The sequence below is a fragment of the Suricata suricatta genome, chromosome 14, assembly GCF_006229205.1.
Source record: "Suricata suricatta isolate VVHF042 chromosome 14, meerkat_22Aug2017_6uvM2_HiC, whole genome shotgun sequence".
Lineage (NCBI taxonomy): Eukaryota > Metazoa > Chordata > Mammalia > Carnivora > Herpestidae > Suricata > Suricata suricatta.
The window spans coordinates 57,729,152-57,749,083 of NC_043713.1; the positions used below are offsets into that span (position 1 = coordinate 57,729,152).

The 19,932-nt window shown below is 40.0% G+C and overlaps 1 protein-coding gene across 7 annotated transcripts in view; it reads left to right on the forward strand.

Annotated features, from left to right (window-relative positions):
- The first annotated feature begins 17,052 nt into the window (after nucleotides 1-17,052).
- Nucleotides 17,053-19,932, forward strand: part of LOC115277984 (cytosolic 5'-nucleotidase 3A-like) — a 162,543-nt gene continuing 159,663 nt past the window's right edge. For 6 of the 7 annotated variants that reach the window (XM_029922400.1, XM_029922399.1, XM_029922403.1 and 3 more), the window contains exon 1: nucleotides 17,056-18,314. In XM_029922400.1, the coding sequence (XP_029778260.1) occupies nucleotides 17,277-18,167 (891 nt within the window). In that variant the 5' untranslated portion in view covers nucleotides 17,056-17,276 and the 3' untranslated portion in view covers nucleotides 18,168-18,314. Of the gene's footprint in view, nucleotides 18,315-19,932 lie in introns of all 7 variants that reach the window. The other variant, XM_029922406.1, reaches the window with a different exon arrangement.

A 19,932-nucleotide genomic window follows, 5' to 3' on the forward strand; every position in this document is an offset into this window, starting at 1 on the left:
CGGTCTGTGGCTGAATCCCTCTAGTGTGTTTTCCATTTAAGTTATTGTATTCTTCAGCTCTGGGACTTCTGCTGATATTTTCTTCTATTTTTTATCTCTTTGTTGAAGTTTTTATGTGTTCATCCATTCTTCTCCTGAGTTTGGTGAGGATCTTTATTGTTATTGTGAATTATTTATTAGGTAGGTTACTTATTTTCTAAGATATCTTATCTTATAAGATATCATTAACATCTTTCTCTGAGATTTTATCTTGTATTTCTTTTTTTCCTTTTCGTTTGGAATGTATTTGTTTTCTCATTTTTGCTTGACCTTCTGTGTTTGTATTTATTAATGGCCACCTGTCTCAGTCTTGAAGGAGTGGTCTTGTATAGGTGATGAAACTTCTTGTTCAACCTAGCCCTAACTCTTGAGCCTTTGTGATTGTCCAAATTGCCTGATTTATTCTTGGTCTGTCCCCATTGTTGAGGGTGTGTCAAGACCCATCTTGACGTGATCTTTTTATCCTTTGTTGTGAAGAAGCAGTTCATCTGTTTTTTCAGAGGGAAATAACGCGTATGTAACTATAGATGAGGTATGTCCATGGGAGGAGGTGAGTTCAGGATTTTTCTAAACCACCATCTTTTGGAAGTCTCCACAATGCTGTATTTTTGTTTTTAGTAACTTTCATTTTGTATTTCTTCTTTGGTCACCTGTTTATTCTGAAAGTGTGTGTGTGTGTGTGTGTGTGTGTGTGTGTGGTGATTTGGGGGCAGTGGAGTAAGAGGTTCATGGCTCCTGGGGAGATTTGCGGCCTTGCTAGGTGGGGCTGTGGTGGGGCTGTTGCTCTACTTGGTCACCTGTAGGCAGGCCCAGGCTGTGCCTTCATGGAGAACCTGCACACTAGGCTTCTCCCCAGCCCTGTATATGTTTTCCTCTAGAGGATCTTTTTACCATTTACAGATGCTGCCCTGGCCAGATCCACAGCACCCATGATCTGTAAGGCCCTGCTCACTGATTGGTGGGCTATCCCAAACTGCACTTGGTCCCCTCACTGCCCAGCTCACCTCTGCTCTGAGCTGTAGCCTGACCTTGCATACTCTTTTCCACCCCCAACTCCTAGTCTAATCATAATGATGGGTAGGGGATAGACTTGATTTGAGTTCTCCAGCTTTAGTCCTTTGTAAACTAAGGAAAATTGTAATGTACTTCCCAATGGGTAGGCCTGTTTTCCAGGCCTTTTATCCTGCTTAAGGGCCAAGTACTTGCTTTCTCTTGCCCCAGGGCACTAAATCTGGAACTTACAGAAGAACATGCTTTAAAGGAGGCCATTTATTACTTATTTATTTATTTAATTTATTTTTAAAATTTAAATCCAAGTTAGTTAACATATAGTGTAATAATGATTTCAGGAATAGGATTTAGTGAGTCATCACTTACATGTAACACCCAGTGCGTATCCCAACAAGTGTCCTCCTTAATGACCCTCACCCATGTAGCCCATCCCCCTACCCCCACCTTACTAGCAGCCCTCAGTTTGTTCTCTGTATTTAAGAGTCTCTTATGGTTTGCTTCCCTCTCTGCTTTTATCTTATTTTTGCTTCCCCCCACCACTTATGTTCATCTGTTTTGTTTCTTACGTTTTAAAGGAGGCAGTTTAAATGCATGCTTTTGGAATTGCTATGAATGTCTCTGTGGCACAATGTTTTGTGTTGGTCTCAGCCTATCCATAGTAATGCTATTGGCTAGGAGTGCCTGGGCATCACTCCCCTGGGCCAGTACTACTTGGGGTGAGACCCTACCGACATTTCCCCAACCAGAGCTGGTACTGTGGCTGGAGTGGCTTTGTGGTTGTTCTTAGGATTGCAAGATGCACCTCAGCAACAAACATCAAAGAACTTTAACAAAACGAGGCTTATTATCACAAGTTCTGAAAGTACATATCACACCTAGGACTACATGGTGAGGTTGTGGAGAGAGAGAGAGAGAGAGAGCGAGAGCGAGCAGACCTCAGGTTCTGCCTTCACTGGGGTGGAGGAAGGGATGCCTAATTTATCAGCAAATTTAAAATGTAAGAAGAGCAGGTCTTTAAGGACTGGATGGGAAAAATAGGGTCACTCAAGTGGTTGAGTTTTCTAGGTTACCCAGGGTTTCCTGACAAGGGAACTTCATGCCTGGATCAGCCTGGCCCTTTATCTAGTTGTATAGCTGATGATGTGTTTGTTTGAGATGGGTGTCTTTGAAGTGGGTGCCTTAGTAATCAAAAGCTAATTGTTAGGTGCTTAGCCTACACAGAGGCTGAGCTGGGATTGGAGACTGGGTATGTGTTCTCAAAAAGCAGGCTTCTCACATCCTACACTGCCTGGGAAGGTAGACAGCGTCTGGAAAGTCTCTGGGTAAGGAAAGCTGGTCATATGGCCAGCATCTGGGAGAGAAGGCTGGTGTTTCCCTCCTGTATTTAAAGGGGCATCTTTCCCTCTGCCTGACATGGTTTACTAGGAAGAAGGGAAATACCAGCATTCTCCAGAAGTGGCTGATTCTGCTGAAAGCTGTCAGCATTAGAAGGGGGAACAAAGCTGTCTACATTAGAAGTGGGGCAGAGATGCCACTGGGAATGTCTGCTTCTCATTAGGTTGTTTTGAGGGGAGGGGAGAGGGGCTAGGTAGAGTTCATTAGCATTATTAGATAGTTTATCCTAAGAATGAATGAATGCGTTTCCTTGACCTACCTCAATGGAAAGGAATGAAGCCTTAGGACATTTCCAACTCAAAAATCTGATTTCAAGTTTTGGGGAATAGTCTTATGTTTATTCCTTAACATACCATTTCTAATGATGTTCTTTGACTTCTAAGAGAACATTTTTTTATTGACCATAAAGAATAAAACAATCTTTGCAGTGTCCAAACCATGTGTCATAAATTTAGCCGGGAAGCATCTGGGAAGAACAAAACCAACCAACCAAAAAAAAAAAAAAAAAAAAAAAAGTTAAAAAAAAACCCCATATAGACTTTTAGAGAATTTGTGTAAGGTAGCTTTATGGCCCACTTAAAGAAAAGATATTTCTTGGCTTCCTTTGTAGTTGGGTTGAGAGCCATGTGATATTGTTCTTAATAATCAGAAGTAAGTAGAAGACTGCTGGGAATCTCAGGGATGTGTAACTGTTTTATTATGGCTTCGGCTACTTTCCCCTTGTGTTATTTTCCCTTTTTTTCAATTTAAAACATGAATTTGTTTGGCTTTACCTCTAACAGCTATCTTGAGACCATGAAGCAAAGACTGAGAGGATGACAGGACTGTCAGGCCTGACATATTTGAGCTGCTGAACTAAGGCTAAGTGACCTACTTCTGGATTTCATGTACCATGAAAATAATGGCCCTAATTTATTTAACAGACTTATGGTCAAATTTTCTGCATTTCTAATTTATAGATGACATTCCACTAATATAAATACATTTATACTTAAAAATTTTTTTTTCTTTTTAAAACACTTTCACTGCCATGTGCCGATATTTTCAGGAAGCCTAGGCTCTTCCTTTTCAGGTCTCCTCTCCCATTACCCTCCCCAGCCCTCAAAATTGGCCTAAGGTATCCATCCTGTTTACAGGCAGAAAGCAGACAGAGAGAAACAGAAAAACCCAATTCCCCACTAGTAGAGTCTGTTGCTTACCACATGATGTTGTTGTTGTTGTTGTTGTTGAAAAGTGTTCCCATGGGGTACCTGAGGGGCTCAGTCGGTTAAGTGTCCGGCTTTAGCTCAGGTCATGATCTCACGGTTCATGAGTTCGAGCCCTGCGTCGGGCTCTGTGCTGACAGCTAGCTCAGAGCCTGGAGCCTGCTTCAGATTCTGTATCTCCCCCTCTCTCTGGACCCTCCCTGCTCACGCTGTCTCTCTTTGTCTCTCAAAAACAAATAAAAAACATTAAACAAAATTTAAAAGTGTTCCCAAGCAGTGTGATACTTCCTAACCTGCCTTTTCTTTGAAAAAATTTATCTGAAAATGTCAGTATTTTACCTGTGTTCTTTAAGGAATTTTTTTTCTCAGTATATAATATTAGGTATGTAGTTCTTTAAGTTCTTTAAAAATATCATTCTAGGAGCACCTAGGTGGCTCAGTCAGTTAAGCATCTAACTTGGGTTTTGGCTCAGGTCGTGATCTCATAGTTGTGAGAGTCAACCCTGCGTTGGGCTCTGTGTTCAGCAGGGAGCCTGCTTGGGATTCTCTCTTTCCCTCTCTCTTTGCCCTTCCCCCACTTGTAGACTCTCTGTCTCTCAAATAAACTTAAAAAAACACACATACACAAAATAAAAATATCATTCCATTGCCTTTGGTTTTTACTGTTTTGTAAGAAGGTCAGCTCTTAGTTTTTTATTGCCTCTTTAAAGGAATTGATCTATTTATGCATGCTTCAGACTTCTTTAAGATCTTCTTACTGTCTTTGGTATGAGGATGCAGTGAGGAATGGGTGTTCTTGGTTTTTGCTCTTGTTTGTTTATATTGTTTGAGGTTTGAAAGACTTCTCGACTTTGTGACTTCATATTTTTAAATATGTTTTAGAAGATTTTCCAACATTATCTCTTCAAACATGCTTCTATCCAAATTTTTTCTTCTCCCCTAATCAGTTTCCAATTATTTGTATGTTAAATTTCTTGATGTACATTCTATATATTTTACCCACTCTTTAGTGGTTTACCTCTTTTGCCTTTCTGTGCTTTATTCCTGGGTATTTTCCTCTGATTGACTCTCTAGTTTACTATTCCTCTCTTCAGCTATGTCAATATGTGGTTAAACTTATATACTGAGTTCTTAATTTTGATAGCTGCATTTTTCAGTTCTAGTGTTTCCTTTTTAAAACAATTTCTAGTTCTCTGACAAAATTCAATATTTTGTCTTTTATCTCCTGGAATATATTAAGGATAGGTATTTAAAATTCTGTGCCTTATGCTTCAATTATATGTAATCCAAAGGGTGAATTTCCTTTATTTCTTGGTTGTTTTAATTTTGATGCCAGTGATTGTATATAAAAAAAGTTAAATAATTTGAGCCCTAGAAGGATTTTTATCATCTTACAAAGAGGATACAAATCAATATAACCTTAGTGCATTCAGCATAGTTAGAATTACCAGACAGTTTTAAAAATTATTACTGCTTGGACTCCACACTCAAAGATTATGACTCAGTAAGTCTGGAGTTGAGTTTGGACATCAATATTTTGCAACTGTTCCTTGAATGATTCTAATGAGTACCAGGATTGAGATCTGCCTTAACATAAAATATGATATAGTACAAAAGGGAAAAATAAAAGCTTAACCACTTAATTTCACTTATTAAGATAGCTGCAAAAATTTTAGTATATAGGATTCTGCTGTTATCAAAATATAATGAGCTTTGAGTATATTGTAGTGACACACAAATGATTCCCTCACAGAAAGTTTATGAGCAGAACTTATTGCATTACATTTCCTATGGAGAAAACTCACAGGAACCTATCAATAGATGTTGAAATTTTAACAACCAAAGACTTTTTAGTAGAAGTGGAAAAAAATTACTAAGATGTAATAAAGTCTATTTGGTAGATATGAATAATGCTTACCCATATCTAGTTTCTGTCTCCTTCCAGGTTTTACTTCTTAGTCCCCTTACGGCTCACTCAGTGGACTCACATGATTAGTTTTGGTTTATGGATTGTACTATAGCATGGGAGGTGGGTGTGAGAACGCTGTGTTCTCCTCCTCTACTGTGGTGATCCAGGAGGCTTCACATTGTCTTGGTAGAATAATAGGGTTGAAACAGCCTACTTTTTGCCACTTCACAGAGAACAGAGTGTGGTTATCCAGACTCACAACTGGCTCTGTGAGAGTGAGAAATGAATGTGTCAATCCACTAGGACTCTGGAGCTACTTGTCACTATAGCATAACCTTTCTTGTTCAGACATTCTTGGAAAACTTTTCCTGCAAAGGGCCAGGGTGAGTCCTGTAGATGATATATACAGGTCACTATGGTTTCTGTCACAGCTATTGCACACTCCATTGAACAAAAAGCAACCATCGATAATGCAGAAATGAAAAAGCGTGAATCTGTTTCAGTAAAACTTTACAAAACTGGGTGGCAAATCCAGCCCACAGATCATAGTTTGCTGATCCCTGCTCTTGACTAATACTTTGCCTACTCCTATCTTATTATAAATATAATTCTAAGCCGTTTCAATTACAAGTAGGAAAAGCTGGATTATCCACCATTGCCACTTAATAATATTACTTTCAAGGGTGTAGTTAATGCGATATGAAATTGAATAATTAAAAAAAGTAAAAAAATAAGATTTTTTACTTTTGCTGATAACATAATTATATACCCAGAAAATTCTAGGGGCACTAGTAAAGATGACTGGGATTCATAGAACAATTTAGAAAGATGAATGAGTAAGATAATATACAAAAGTCAATTACTTTATCATATATATGTATATGATATATGTATTTCCAATAGCAAACCCCTGCATGATAATGGAATGGGAAGTATACATAATAGCAGTAACAATTACACAATGAAATGATTCGGAGGAAATTTAACAAGACAAATACAGCATCTGTATGAAGAATAACAAAATCCAAATAAATGGAAAGACATCCCATGATGAAAATATTTAATATCATAATTCAGTTTTTTCAAAGTTATATTTTAAAAACAATATGAGAATACCAAGAAAATTTAGAAAAATAGGAGGAGATGTATGTGATGGTAGACTGATGAAATAGAATGCATTATAAGTCAACAAAATAAAAATTATGGTGTTGGATGTGAGAAGAGTGGGAATGGAGAAAGAAGTAAAAACTACACACACACACAAAATGAACAAATGAACAAAATCCAGAGACATATTAAAAAGGGTTTCCTTCATATACCATTATGTAAATATGATTCAATTAGGTAGAATTACATGTGTATGGTTATAGGCGTGCATATATGTGTGCATAAAGGTTTGTATGAGAGAATGATTGTTAATCATTGTTAATGACGTTAATCTCAGGATGGTGGACTTCCAGGTGAATTTCTTTTTTTCCTTGTATTTTTAGGTGTTAGTGATGTATTTATGATGTGTTGCTCATCTACTCAGAAAGAAATAAAAGGCTTTAAAATGATAAACGAAAAGACATCACCAAAACAAGAAAAGAAATAAAACCATAAAGATGCCATCTTTATTATTGCAGAGTGCAAGTACGACTCAGTAATCAATTGGGCTGTCTGTCCTTCCCGATTGGCTGACTTTAGTAGTGAAACAAGGTCAAGAATTGTATGGAGTAGCTGTAAGAATATGCGCTAGTCTAAGGTGCCTGGGAAGGTAGTTCATGCAAGAGACGCTAGTATTTGAATTCACCAGGACCGCAGAATTGCTAATTCTCTTTAAAAAGTAGGCAGTTCAAGACCCAGTGCTGATAAGTCTTCCAGAGGCAAAATTGCTGACCTCTAGGGAAGTCTTGCTGGTGGTAGGGGTACCTTGCCGGAGAGGAGGTGTGTGAGTGCTGGAGGTAGTGTGGGTGATAAAGGTGGTGATGTAGTTGCAGTCAGTTCTCCCAAACTAGAAGATACTAACTCTTTTATTTATTAAGAAAGTTAAAAATTTTTTTAATGTTTATTTTTGAGAGAGAGAAAGAGAGAGAGGGATGGACACACAGAATCCAAAGCAGACTCCAGGCTCTGAGTCTTAAACCAAGAGATCATGACCTGCGCTGAAATCAGACACTCAACCAAATGTACCCCTTCTATTATTTATTTAAAATTTTTTCTTATAATTTTATTTATTTTTGAGAGAGACAGAGACAGAGTGCAAGCAGAGGAAGGGCAGAGAGAGAGGGAGACACAGAATCTGAAGCAGGCACCAGGCTCTGAGCTGTCAGCACAGAGCACGACATGGGGCTTGAACTCACAAACTGTGAGATCATGACCTGAGCTGAAGTCAGACACTTTACTGACTGAGCCACCGGACGCCCCTGGAAGATACTCTTACTTAAACTTCTCTCATTTCTTTTCCATGGAAAGTTCAAAATTCTAAGATTCAAAATGTTAAAACGTTAGAGATTTAAATTGTCCAATTTTTTTTTCATGGATAAAGCATTTTAAATTCTGCATTTGGCATAGAATTCAATTCAGCAAGCATTTATTGAAAAATTAATATTAAAAAAATTTTAATTTAAAATGTATGAAAACTTTCACTCATTCTTTTTGTGATATTAAATCCCAGCTTCTCTTTCTGCTTTCGAATGCTCTCCAAAGTCAAGCAGCCATTATCTGCAGTTTCATTCCTCAAAGGAAATTTTCTAAAAAGAAAAAAGAAAGAAAAAAATTGTCAGTCAAGTGGCACAGTGGGTAAGGGGTCGGTGGGCTGTGTTCAAATCTAGTACTTCCTGGGGCGCCTGGGTGGCTCAGTCGGTTAAGCCTCCAACTTCGACTCAGGTCAGATCTCACGTTTGTGGGTTCGAGCCCCGCGTCAGGCTCTGTGCTGACAGCTAGCTCAGAGCCTGGAGCCTGCTTCCGGTTCTGTGTTTCCTTCTCTCTCTGCCGCTCCCCTTCTCATGCTCTGTCTCTCTTTGTATCAAAATAAATAAAACATTAAAAAAAAAGTTAAAAAAAAATCTAGTACTTCCTGTGTGACCAGGAACAATATGCCCAGCCTCTGTAAGCCTGAGTTTTCTCATCTGTAACAAAAGGCTCCATTAATAATTACTTCAGTGGGTTGCTAGCAAGATTAAATATGCCGTTTGTAAAGCACTTAACAAAGAGCCTGACACTCTGTTAACACTCTCTGTAATTCTAGGTGACTTCCAATGCATCATCTTTGCAAGAGACTTTCTAGGAAATAGAAGATGATTTGGTGTTATTAGGATAGGAACTAGGTATTGCTAAAATTATTTTCCAACAATATATGTCAGTATAACTGCGTGCCAGCAGTATAAGTAGGTTCCCGTCTCTCGGCGTTATTGCCAGTGCTTGCTACTGTCAGATCAGGCCTGCCCAAGGCACGGATACATGTCCCCATACACTAAATATCTAGCCATTTAAAATATCTAAGGTTAAGATATTAAGCATCTAAGTAAAACTTGGACATCTATTCTTCATCTGACAAATATGGCTTCATATTGACCTGGAGAGCCAGGTATGAACTTAGAATTCTGACTCTGTGGGGTTCCGTGCTATGATGTGACAACATGGAGGATCAGTGGTGTCCTTAGCCTCTTGCTATCCTCTTGTCCAGCCCCCAGCTACAACCTGCACTGCCAGAGGTCTTGCATGCACACACATGGGTCTCCACCTAGCCACACCTCTTAGGGCACTACACGCTTAGGGACGTGTGGTCTGCTCTTAGGAGGACAACCCTAGGGAAGAGGTATGTGCAGATTCTAGAAGCAGTCTTCTCTGGGTAGGATAGGGCTCTGGGTACCCTGAGGTGTGTGGGAGGTGTAGCATCTGGTGAACACATCTGTTGGCCCTGTGGATTTTTCTCTGATGTAGCTGGAGGAGGGCCATGGTGGGTCCCCATAGCTGTGATGCTGGGCGGACTTGGAGCTTTTGTCCGTCAGAGGGTGTAAAACAGTATTTCATTGTTTTCATTTGCATAATTATTATTATGAGGTTGAGAGCTCTTCCATACACTCATGGAATTTTTCTACTGAGTTGATGTTTTCCATATTGACTGGATCTCTATATGGTTATTAATTAATTTATTTATTTTGAGCAGGAGAGAGCAAGCAGGGGAGGAGCAGAGAAAGATAGGGAGAGAGAGAATCCCAAGCAGGCTCAGTAAACAGCTGATATGGGGCTCGATCTTACAAAATATGAGATCATGACCTGAACCAAGAACTGAACTCCTAACAGACTAAGCCACCTAGGTGCCCCCTCTATATGTTTTGAATACATAAAGATACTTTATCTTTTAATAAGTATTGCCATTTTTTCTTTTCAGACTGGACTTTGTCTTTTGACAAACATTTGAAATTTTGATGATGTCAAATTTGTCATTTTTTTCCCTTGTGAGTTTTGTTTAAGGAATCTCATTATCCTGAGGTTGTAAAAATATTATTCTATTTTTTTCTAAAGGTTTTGCTCACATCTGTGTCTTTAATCTACCTGGAATTTATCTAAGGCCTTTACATGGATTTTCACATTTAATCTTTGCAGCCTTTGGTGAGTTAGCTACTCTTATTTCCTAGTGGCCTGATGATTTGAAAGCTCAGAGGGCTTAAATGACTTGCCCAAAGTCACACAGCTGTTAAGGGCAGAGCCATGAATGGATTTCAGGTTGCAATGTGCTGGGACACACACAGTCTTATTAAAACTAGGGATTTCTAGTGAGAACAATCCAGGAAGTAAGGGTGATGGGAATTTTGACTGGACAGCCAGCTCTCATGGACAAACAGGTAAAGCTATCAGAAGATTCTCTCCCTCTCTCTCTCTCTCTGCCCCTCTTCTACTTGCTCTGTATCTCTCAAAATAAATAAATTAAGAAAAAACCCCAAACATGTAGAGTCCCAGTCAATAAGGAAAACATCAACTCAGTAGGACCTCATGGAGACTGCAACACAGGTTAGGAATTGCATGGTTGTTATATTTTATCTATTAAACACTTTCATAGTGTTATTGCATGCCAGTAATTGCTCTAAGCATTGCATAAATATTTACTCAATTAATTTTTGTAACAACCCTATGAGTCAGGAACTATTATTTGTCCATTTGACAGATGGGAAAAACTGAGGCACAGTAAGGAACTTGCACAAGGTCACACAGCCCATTGGTGGTAGGATCAGGATTCAAACCCAGGTTGTCTAGTTCCAAGACTGAGTGCACAGTCAGCTGTGCTAAAGATGCAGTGCAGCCCTGCAGACTGTATCATGCCTCTTCACCAGTTGTGTCCTTCATGCCAGGCTTCAGAGCTTTGCCTTTTGCTCATTTCCTTTGTTCCCACTGCTACTGCTCTGCAGCCTCCAACCTCCTCTTTCTCTGTGTCTTAAGGGCAACTTTCCTAAAGAGAGGACCTGATTGGTTCAGCTGGTTTTCATCCAGTACAGGCATCTGTCTTAGCCAAGCTCCTGACCTCTGGGTGGCCAGTAGGTTGCCTGTTTTTAGGTGAAGTCCCCAAATGTTCATGGTCTAACCAGCTACAGTCATGGTGGGGGGGGGGGGTTCCTGAAGTCCAGCTCATGGCCCAACTGGGAGGCAAGGTGAGCATACGGCACTTCTCTCACAATGGGGCTATGGTATGGCAGGATTTGGGAGTGTAATCAGTTTGCCCCTAGGACCCAGGCATGAGTGAAGCATAGGGCTCAGTGCCAGCTCCGGAAGCATGGGTAAATCCTCCCAAGGGCATCCAGGGAGTTGTCCTGATGTGGTCTGAGATTTTCCTAAGTGTGCCACAATCTTGCTCTACAACTAAACACGAAGACCACCTTCCCTTTCTGATGCACATCTCTGACTTGGCATATACTGCTGATCTGTAAAATGTGGTGGATTTGCTTATTAGGTCCTTAATAGATTCCTTAATAAATTAACAGTTTTGATGGCCACTGCCACATACATGTCCTGCCCCTTGGGCTATTGGACAGACAGACACCTTATTGTAAACTATGAAATTGTATGGAAACAAGCTTCTCCCACAGGTCACCAAATGACCTATGCAGGTGCTGTGTGAATGTATAAGCTCCATTCCATAGAATGTCCCTTGGCACCAGCTGCTGTCAGAGGCGATTTTCCTCAAATGGTCAAAAGCACATTATGTAGTTTGTGTCTCACTTCCTGGGACCATGCTAAATGCCCCAGTCATAGAATTGGAGGTCAGCAGAATCAGAAGTAACTTAGTTAGGTCCTGAACTGATCTATCTTCTAAACTCTGGGTTTTGAGTGCCCTCTGATAAATGCTATACCTTGAGCAGAATTTGGCCATTATTTCCTAGAGCTCAAAGACTAGTTCTCTTAGAGCATAAGAAAAAAATAATATCCTATTGAGTAGGATTGTCCTTTCTGAACTAGTGCAATAATTGCCTCATGAATGGAGGCAGAATAAGTGGGTATTACCAAATACTAGCAATTAAGCTTCCTTTCATTTGATATTTGAATAGCTTAATGGTAATGTTTACTGAGCACTTTATCAGTTAGGAATGCTTTCAGCTATAAATGACAAAAATGGATTTGCATCTGCTTAAAAAATAGGAGTTTATTATTTTTTCCCACATAACAAGTCTCAGGGTAGGCAACTTGCTGGTATTGCTTAGCAACTCGATGATGTCAGAGGTGACATTCTTGAGGTTCTTTTGGCCTTTCCTTCATAGTGGTAAGATGACACTGCAGCTCCATCTGAGTGTGGAAAAGGCAGGAAGAAGGGGAAGAAACAAGGGGTGATGCCACAGGCTTCTGTGTTTTATTAACCAGATCTGTGTCACATGGTCACTCCCAGCTTCTATTTGCAAAGGAAACTGGGAAACAAATAATGCACTTGTATAGACTTCATAATAAAAACAAGCAAGGAAGAGATGGATGGAGCTTTGATGTTGGGTGAGCCAACAGCGTCTTCCACACCACCTGCCAGCACATATCTCTGCATACATATTATCATTCACCTTACAGCAACTCTGTGAGCTGGGTGTCATCGTCCTAATATATGAGAAGCCAAACTCAGCAGTATTATAGAAAGTAATTGAAGGGCTGGGATTTTCTTCTGGAGGTGTCTGCTCTGAAATCTCCCTGTGTCATGTCCCTCTTTAGGAGTTATTTATGCATAAAGAACTCTGCTTCTCTGTCTGTAGCACCATCTCCCCAACACACACAGGGAGAGGTTTGTTATTGAGGAATTATTTTTGAGAGGTTTGTTATTAGACAACAATGGCTATTTCTTGCCTACCAGTCACCGGTTGAAGCAGAGTGCACTTTCCTATGATCACATTAGAAATCATTCCAGGGGCGCCTGGGTGGCTCAGTCGGTTAAGCGACCGGCTTCGGCTCAGGTCATGATCTCACAGTTCGTGGGTTTGAGCCCCGCATCAGGCTCTGTGCTGATAACTAGCTCAGAGTCTGGAGCCTGCTTCAGATTCTGTGTCTCCCTCTTTCTGACCCTCCCCTGCTCGCGCTGTCTCTCTCTATCTCTCAAAAATAAAAATAAAAAACATAAATAAAAAAGAAATCATTCCAAAACGTAGAGGCCCCAAATAGTACATACTTGTTCTTATTGCTGAGATATTTCAGGGTCAGCCAGGTGGTTCTTCTGGTCTTGGCTCTGTTCACAGTAGCATCCAGAGCCAGACGTGGGTCAGTTAGGTCTGATTGAATTCTCATGTAGAGGAGTTGGCTGCCTGAAGGCTGGTGGAGGTCCCTTGAGTCCTTGGCTCTGAACTAGCCAATTGTATGCTATTGCTAAAGCAAGTCATGACCAGTCCAAATTCAACAGGTGGGATATAGAATCCATTTCTTTTTTTTTCATTTTTATTTTCCCTTCCTTCCTTCCTTCTTTCTTTTCTTTTCTTTTCTTTTCTTTTCTTTTCTTTTCTTTTCTTTTCTTTTCTTTTTTCTTTCTTTCTCTTTCTTTCTTTCTTTCTTTCTTTCTTTCTTTCTTTCTTTCTTTCTTTCTTTCTTTCTTTCTTTCTTTCTTTCCTTCCTTCCTTCCTTCCTTCCTTCCTTCCTTCCTTCCTTCCTTCCTTCCTTCCTTCCTTCCTTCCTTCTTTCTTTCTTTCTTTCTTTCTTTCTTTCTTTCTTTCTTTCTTTCTTTCTTTCTTTCTTTCCTTGAAAAAGAGAGTGTAAGTGGGGGTGGGAAGGGGCAGAGGGAGAGAGAATCTTAAATAGGTTCCACCCCCAGCATGGAGCCCAACGTGGGACTGATCTCATGACTGTAAGATCATGGCGTGAGCCAAAATTAACCAATTGAGCCACCCCCTACAATCCATTTCTTGATGGGAGGAATCATGTAGTCACAATGTGAAGGGAGTGAATGCAGGAGGAATGGAGAATTGGGGTCACTTTGGAATTGGTTGACTAACAGGAATTTGAGCTTTTGGAGGCCCAATTATTAAACACATCTGCCATTACTAGAGTCTTGGGGCTCAGCCTGGTGTTATGATTGTAGTCATTGCTGAATAAAAGTGAAAAATACTCTTGTTGAGGTTTCATAGAGTAAAACCACGTGGGAGAGTACAATGTGTAGGGACATTCATGCATATTAAAGAGTAGAAGAAGTGACATAGATCAATTCTTGGGTTCTAGCATTTTGCTTTTAATTTTTAACCCAGCTTTATTGAGATATAATTGACATATAACATCGTGTAAGTTGACGGTGGATAGCATGTTGATCTGAGATACTTTTACTGCCAAATGTATTATCCCCATAATATTAGCTAACATTTGCAACATGTCACGTTATTATTTGTGTGTGTGGTGAGAACATTTAAGATCTCTCTTAGCAACTTTCAAGTATATAGCACAGTATTGTTAACTGTAATCACCATGTTGTACACTGGGTCCACAGAACTTGTTCATCTTATAACTGGAAATTTGTAGTCTTTGATCAACATCTCATTGCCTCCATCCCTAGCCCTCTGGTAACCACCATTCTACACTCTGTTTCTATGAGTTCAATGAAAAATTTCACATGTAAGTAGGATCATACAGTATTTGTCTTTCTTTGTCTAACATCTCACTTAGCATAATGTCCTCAAGTTTTATCCACATTATCAACAGCATGATGTCTTCCTTTCTCATGGTTGAATAATATTCCATTGTATATACTCCAGTGTGTGTGTGTGTGTGTGTGTGTGTGTGTGTGTGTGTGTGTATGGGTGTGTGTATGTGTGGTGTATCTTACATCTTCATCCATTCATTCATTGATGGATACGGGCTGTTTCCATATCTTGGTTATTGTGAATAATACTGCAATAAACATGGGAGTGAAGGTATCTCTTTCAGATCCTTTTCCCATTTCCTTTGGATATAAACCCAGAAGTGGGATTGCTGGATCATATGATAGTTCTATTTTTAATGTTTTGAAGAGCCACCATACCATTTTCCATAGTGGCTATACCAATTTATATTCCTGCCAATAGTACATGAGGGGTCCCTTTTCTTCACAACCTCATAAACACTTGTTATTTCCTGTATTTTTGGTAACAGGTGCAAGGTAATATCTCATTGTGATTTTGATTTGCATTTTCCTGATGATTAGTGATGATGAGTACCTTTTCATGTAGTGGTTGGCCATTTTTATGTCTTCTTTGGGAAACTATTTTTAAAATTTTATTATTTATTATATTTTAAAGTTTTTATTTATCTTAGAGAGAGAGAGAGAGAGAGCAAGGGAGAGGGGAAGAGGAGAGGGAGAGTGAAAATCTCAAGCAGGCTCCATGCTCAGCACAGAGCCTGATGTGGGGCTTGATTTCATGGCGTTGGGATAATGACCTGAGCTGAAATCAAGAGTCAGATGCTCAACCAACTGAGCCACTCAGGCACTCTAGGGAACTATTTTTAATTGGATTTTTTTGCTCTTGAGTTTTATGAGTTCCTTACATATGTTAGATATAACCCATTCATCATATATATATGATTTGTAAAGATTTTCTCCCATTCTGTAGGTTGCCTTTTGATCTTGTTGATGGTTTCCTTTGCTGTGCAGAAGGCTTTTAGTTTGATATGCTCTCACTTGTTTATTTTTGCTCTTGTTGCTCTAGTATTTTAAGTGAGCACAAAGGAATCATTTTAATTAGTTAATAGGGAGAGGAAGGAAATTGAGCATTCGAGCTTCCTTCTATGGCATCGCTTGTCAGGCCATGATGGATTGGATATACTTAGCAGCTCAAATATTATAAATACCTGGAGCACAAATAAGAAAGTGTGCTCTCCCAGCTCTGCTGTGACTGTGGAAGGAACGTGGGCAATGGGATTTTGGGATAGTGTGCCTGCCTCCTGTCCTGGGGGCTCTGTCCACTGCTGTCCCTGGCTATTGATGATGATAAATGAACTCACCTCTTATTAGGTCTGTGACTGCTTCCCTGATAAAGCCCCCGGAATGTATACCCAGATGCTCTTATGAGAAAACTAATTAGTTTGTTTCATACAAAAGAAGCATATGCTGAAAGTTTATGAAACGTCTGAGGTCCCAAATAAGCAGGCTTTCTGTATCCTTAACAAAATGCCACAGCTATTTTTCATTATTTTCCGGTGGTACTGCTGCTTAATTGAAACCCATCAATCAATCTAACCAATTCATCATAATCTGCTGAACTTTTTCTTTTTGTTTAAATTTTTAAAATTCTTTTTATTTTTCAAAGAGAGACATAGCGTGAGTGGGGTAGGGACAGAGAGAGAGGGAGACACAGAATCTGAAACAGGTTCCAGGCTTGGAGCTGTCAGCACAGAGCCTGATGTGGGGCTTGAACTCATAACGGCAAGATCATAATTTAGGTTGAAGTCAGATGCTTAACCAGCTGAGCCAACCAGGTGACCCTCTGCTGAACTTGTTCTAAACCAGGTTTAGAGCCTGGGACAACAGGAATTATATATGACACAGTCATTACCTTCAAGGGACTGAGAGCAGTGAAATGAATATTTAGGGCACAGTTGGGGGAGAAACCAAGCTGTGCAGGGCTGGGCTAGGACAGCAGGTGTTCTGGAAGGAAGAGGTCTGTTGTGGGCTGGTGCCACTATGTAAGGCTTCATGGAAGAGGTGAGATGGAGCCTGGCCTGAACAGAGAGGAGTAAGATAGGTGGAAGAAATGAGCCAGGGCATTGGTGGAGGGGGAGGAAGTCAGCATGGGAAAGTGCAAGGAGGTGGGATTCAGCGTGTATAAGTTAAGCACAATAGGGATCCCAGGTCCATCAGGTGAGTGAGGCAAGACCAACTTCTGCACTGTCAACAGAGGGAAGGATCCTGCCCACTGTTGGGGGTAAGAGCGTCTCAGGACCTTGGGATGGGGCTGGTGGAGGATCACTTCTCAATCACATTAAAACCTGTTGGGGGAGGGGAGGGCTCCTGCAGAGAGTTGGTGGTGGCGTCCAGGCTTTTCTGCGGACCACAGCAGCCCAGCGACCTCTCTTTTCCGGCAGGGTGAAGCAAGACAACCCGTTCATGGACCGGGCAGCTGTGGCAGGAGTGGTACTGGGTCAGTACATATTCACCTTGAAGAGGAAGACGGGGCGGAAGACCAAGATCATCGAGATGTTTATATCCAAGCCCTGCATCTCTGGGTATTGCTTACCACCTATGCTGTTGTTCTAGGACAAATTCAAGGAGAGAAGAACTCAGAGTGCCCTAAGGAAGATTGGATAACCAAGAAATGCCTAATCAAGACTCTGCTGTGCATGTGAAAATGATGCCAGAATTTCATAGAAGTTCAATTCAAATCAAGAACCTAGTAAAAGTAGAAGAAATTATCTGTGGTCTTATTAAGGGAGGAGCTGCCGAACTTCAGATAATAACAGACTTTGATATGACACTGAGTAGATTTTCCTATGAAGGGAAAAGATGCCCAACATGTCATTATGTCATTGACAACAGTAAGCTGGTTACAGATGAATGTTGGAAAAAGTTACTGCAACTAAAGGAAAAATATTATGCTATTGAAATTGATCCTGTTCTTACCATGGAAGAGAAGTACTCCTATATGGTAGAATGGTACACTAAAGCACATGGTTTACTTGTTGAACAGGCTTTACCAAAAGCTAAACTTAAAGAAATTGTGGCAGAATCTGATGTTATGCTCAAGGAAGGGTATGAGAATTTCTTTGATAAGCTCCAGCAGTACGGTATCCTTGTGTTTATATTTTCGGCTGGTATTGGTGATATACTAGTGGAGGTGATCTATCAAGCTGGTGTTTACCACCCAAATGTCACAGTAGTGTCCAACTTCATGGATTTCGATGACAATGGGGTGCTCAAAGGATTGAAAGGTGAACTAATTCATGTATTTAACAAACATGGTGCCTTGAAGAACACAGAATATTTCAACCGGCTAAAAGATAACAGCAACATAATTCTGCTAGGAGAGTCCCAAGGAGATATAAGAATGGCAGATGGAGTAGCCAAGGTTGAAAATATCCTGAAAATTGGATATCTAAATGATAGAGTGGATGAGCTTTTAGAAAAGCACATGGACTCTTATGATATTGTTCTAGTAAAAGATGAATCACTGGATGTGACCAACTCTATCTTACAGAAGATTCTATAAACAGCATTCTTCAAGAAGACCTCTCTCCTAGTCTCTAAGCCACTAATTCCGTAAAGCATTCTGACGTATGATACATCCAGAGCATGTTCCAGCTGGTTCCGGACACCCAATGTGGTCGGCAGTCTCTAATCCAATTTGATGAGGCAGGTAGGCAAGGTCTTACAGTGAAAACCTTTTCCCTGGGGCTGCCCATCCTTATCCTCCACCACAGCTTCTCCTTTCTATGATAAACAATGAAAGAAAAGTAGACCATTCTCTAAGTATTTCCAAAATCAAACTCGAAAAAAAAAATAAAAAAATAAAACCTGTTGTGGTGGCGGGGGGGCAGCTCACCAGCAGGGACAAATGTGCCACCAAGGCCTTAGCAAAGAGTAGGGATGATTGGGGCACATTTCTGAACTTCCTGCCTTGGTTTTCTCATCTTTGCAATGGGGAAAATGATACATAAGTTGGGAGTAGAAGTGCTTAGCACATTGCCTGATGCAAGCATTTGTGCAGTGTGAATGTATATGAAATATATTAAATATGTACATTTATACTTATACTTAATATCTTCATATCATAATATGATTAAATTATGTAATCAGCATAATAAGCAATTAAATATATCAATACATATAATTAAATTATAACCACATAATCCAATTATATGATAGAATCACAACTTTATATACTATATCATACAACATGCAAATATATATTAACAAATATATAAAATGTATTGTGATGCATAATTTATGTTATATAATATATATTGCTTATATTTGTGTATATGTATTAGAAATTTTATAGTTTATGTGTTTGTATTTATTAAATTATATGTATATTGATATATTGTATATAATTAGTAACCATATTTATAAAGTGTATTTTTATTTTAATTTGAAAGAGAGATAGAGGGCAAGCAGGGTGTAGGGCAGAGAGAGAGGGAGGCAGAATCTCAAGCAGGCTTTGCACTGTCAGTGCAAGGAACCCCATGTGGGACTTAAACTCATGAACCTTGAGATCATGACTTGAGCCAAAGTCCGGAGTCAGACGCTTAACCAACTGAGCCACCCAGGTGTCCCTAGTAAGTATATTTATATAAATAGTTATTTATAAAAATTCTAAAATACACTTTTTAAAAGTAGTTTATTGTCAAATTAGTTTCCATACAACATCCAGTGCTCTTCCCCACAAGTGCTCTCCTCCATCACCACCTCTTTGCCCCCCTCCTCCTTCCCCTTCAACCCTCAGTTCGTTTTCAGTATTCAGTAGTCTCTCAAGTTTTGTGTCCCTCTCTCTCCCCAACTCTCTTTCCCTCTTCCCAACTCTCTTTCCCTCTTCCCCTCCCCCTGGTCCTCCATTAGGTTTCTCCTGGTCTCCTGTTAGACTTATAAGGGCAAACATATGGTATCTGTCCTTCTCTGCCTGACTTATTTCGGTTAGCATGACACCCTCGAGGTCCATCCACTTTCCTACAAATGGCCATATTTCATTCTTTCTCATTGCCATGTAATACTCCATTGTATATATATACCACATCCTCTTGATCCATTCATCAGGTGATGGACATTTAGGCTCTTTCCATGTTTTGGCTATTGTTGACATTGCTGCTATGAACATTGGGGTACATGTGCTCCTATGCATCAGCACTTCTGTATCCCTTGGGTAAATCCCCAGCAGTGCTATTGCTGGGTCATAGGGGAGTTCTATGGATAGTTTTTTGAGGAACCTTTACACTGTTTTCCAGAGTGGCTGCACCAGTTTACATTCCCATCAGCAG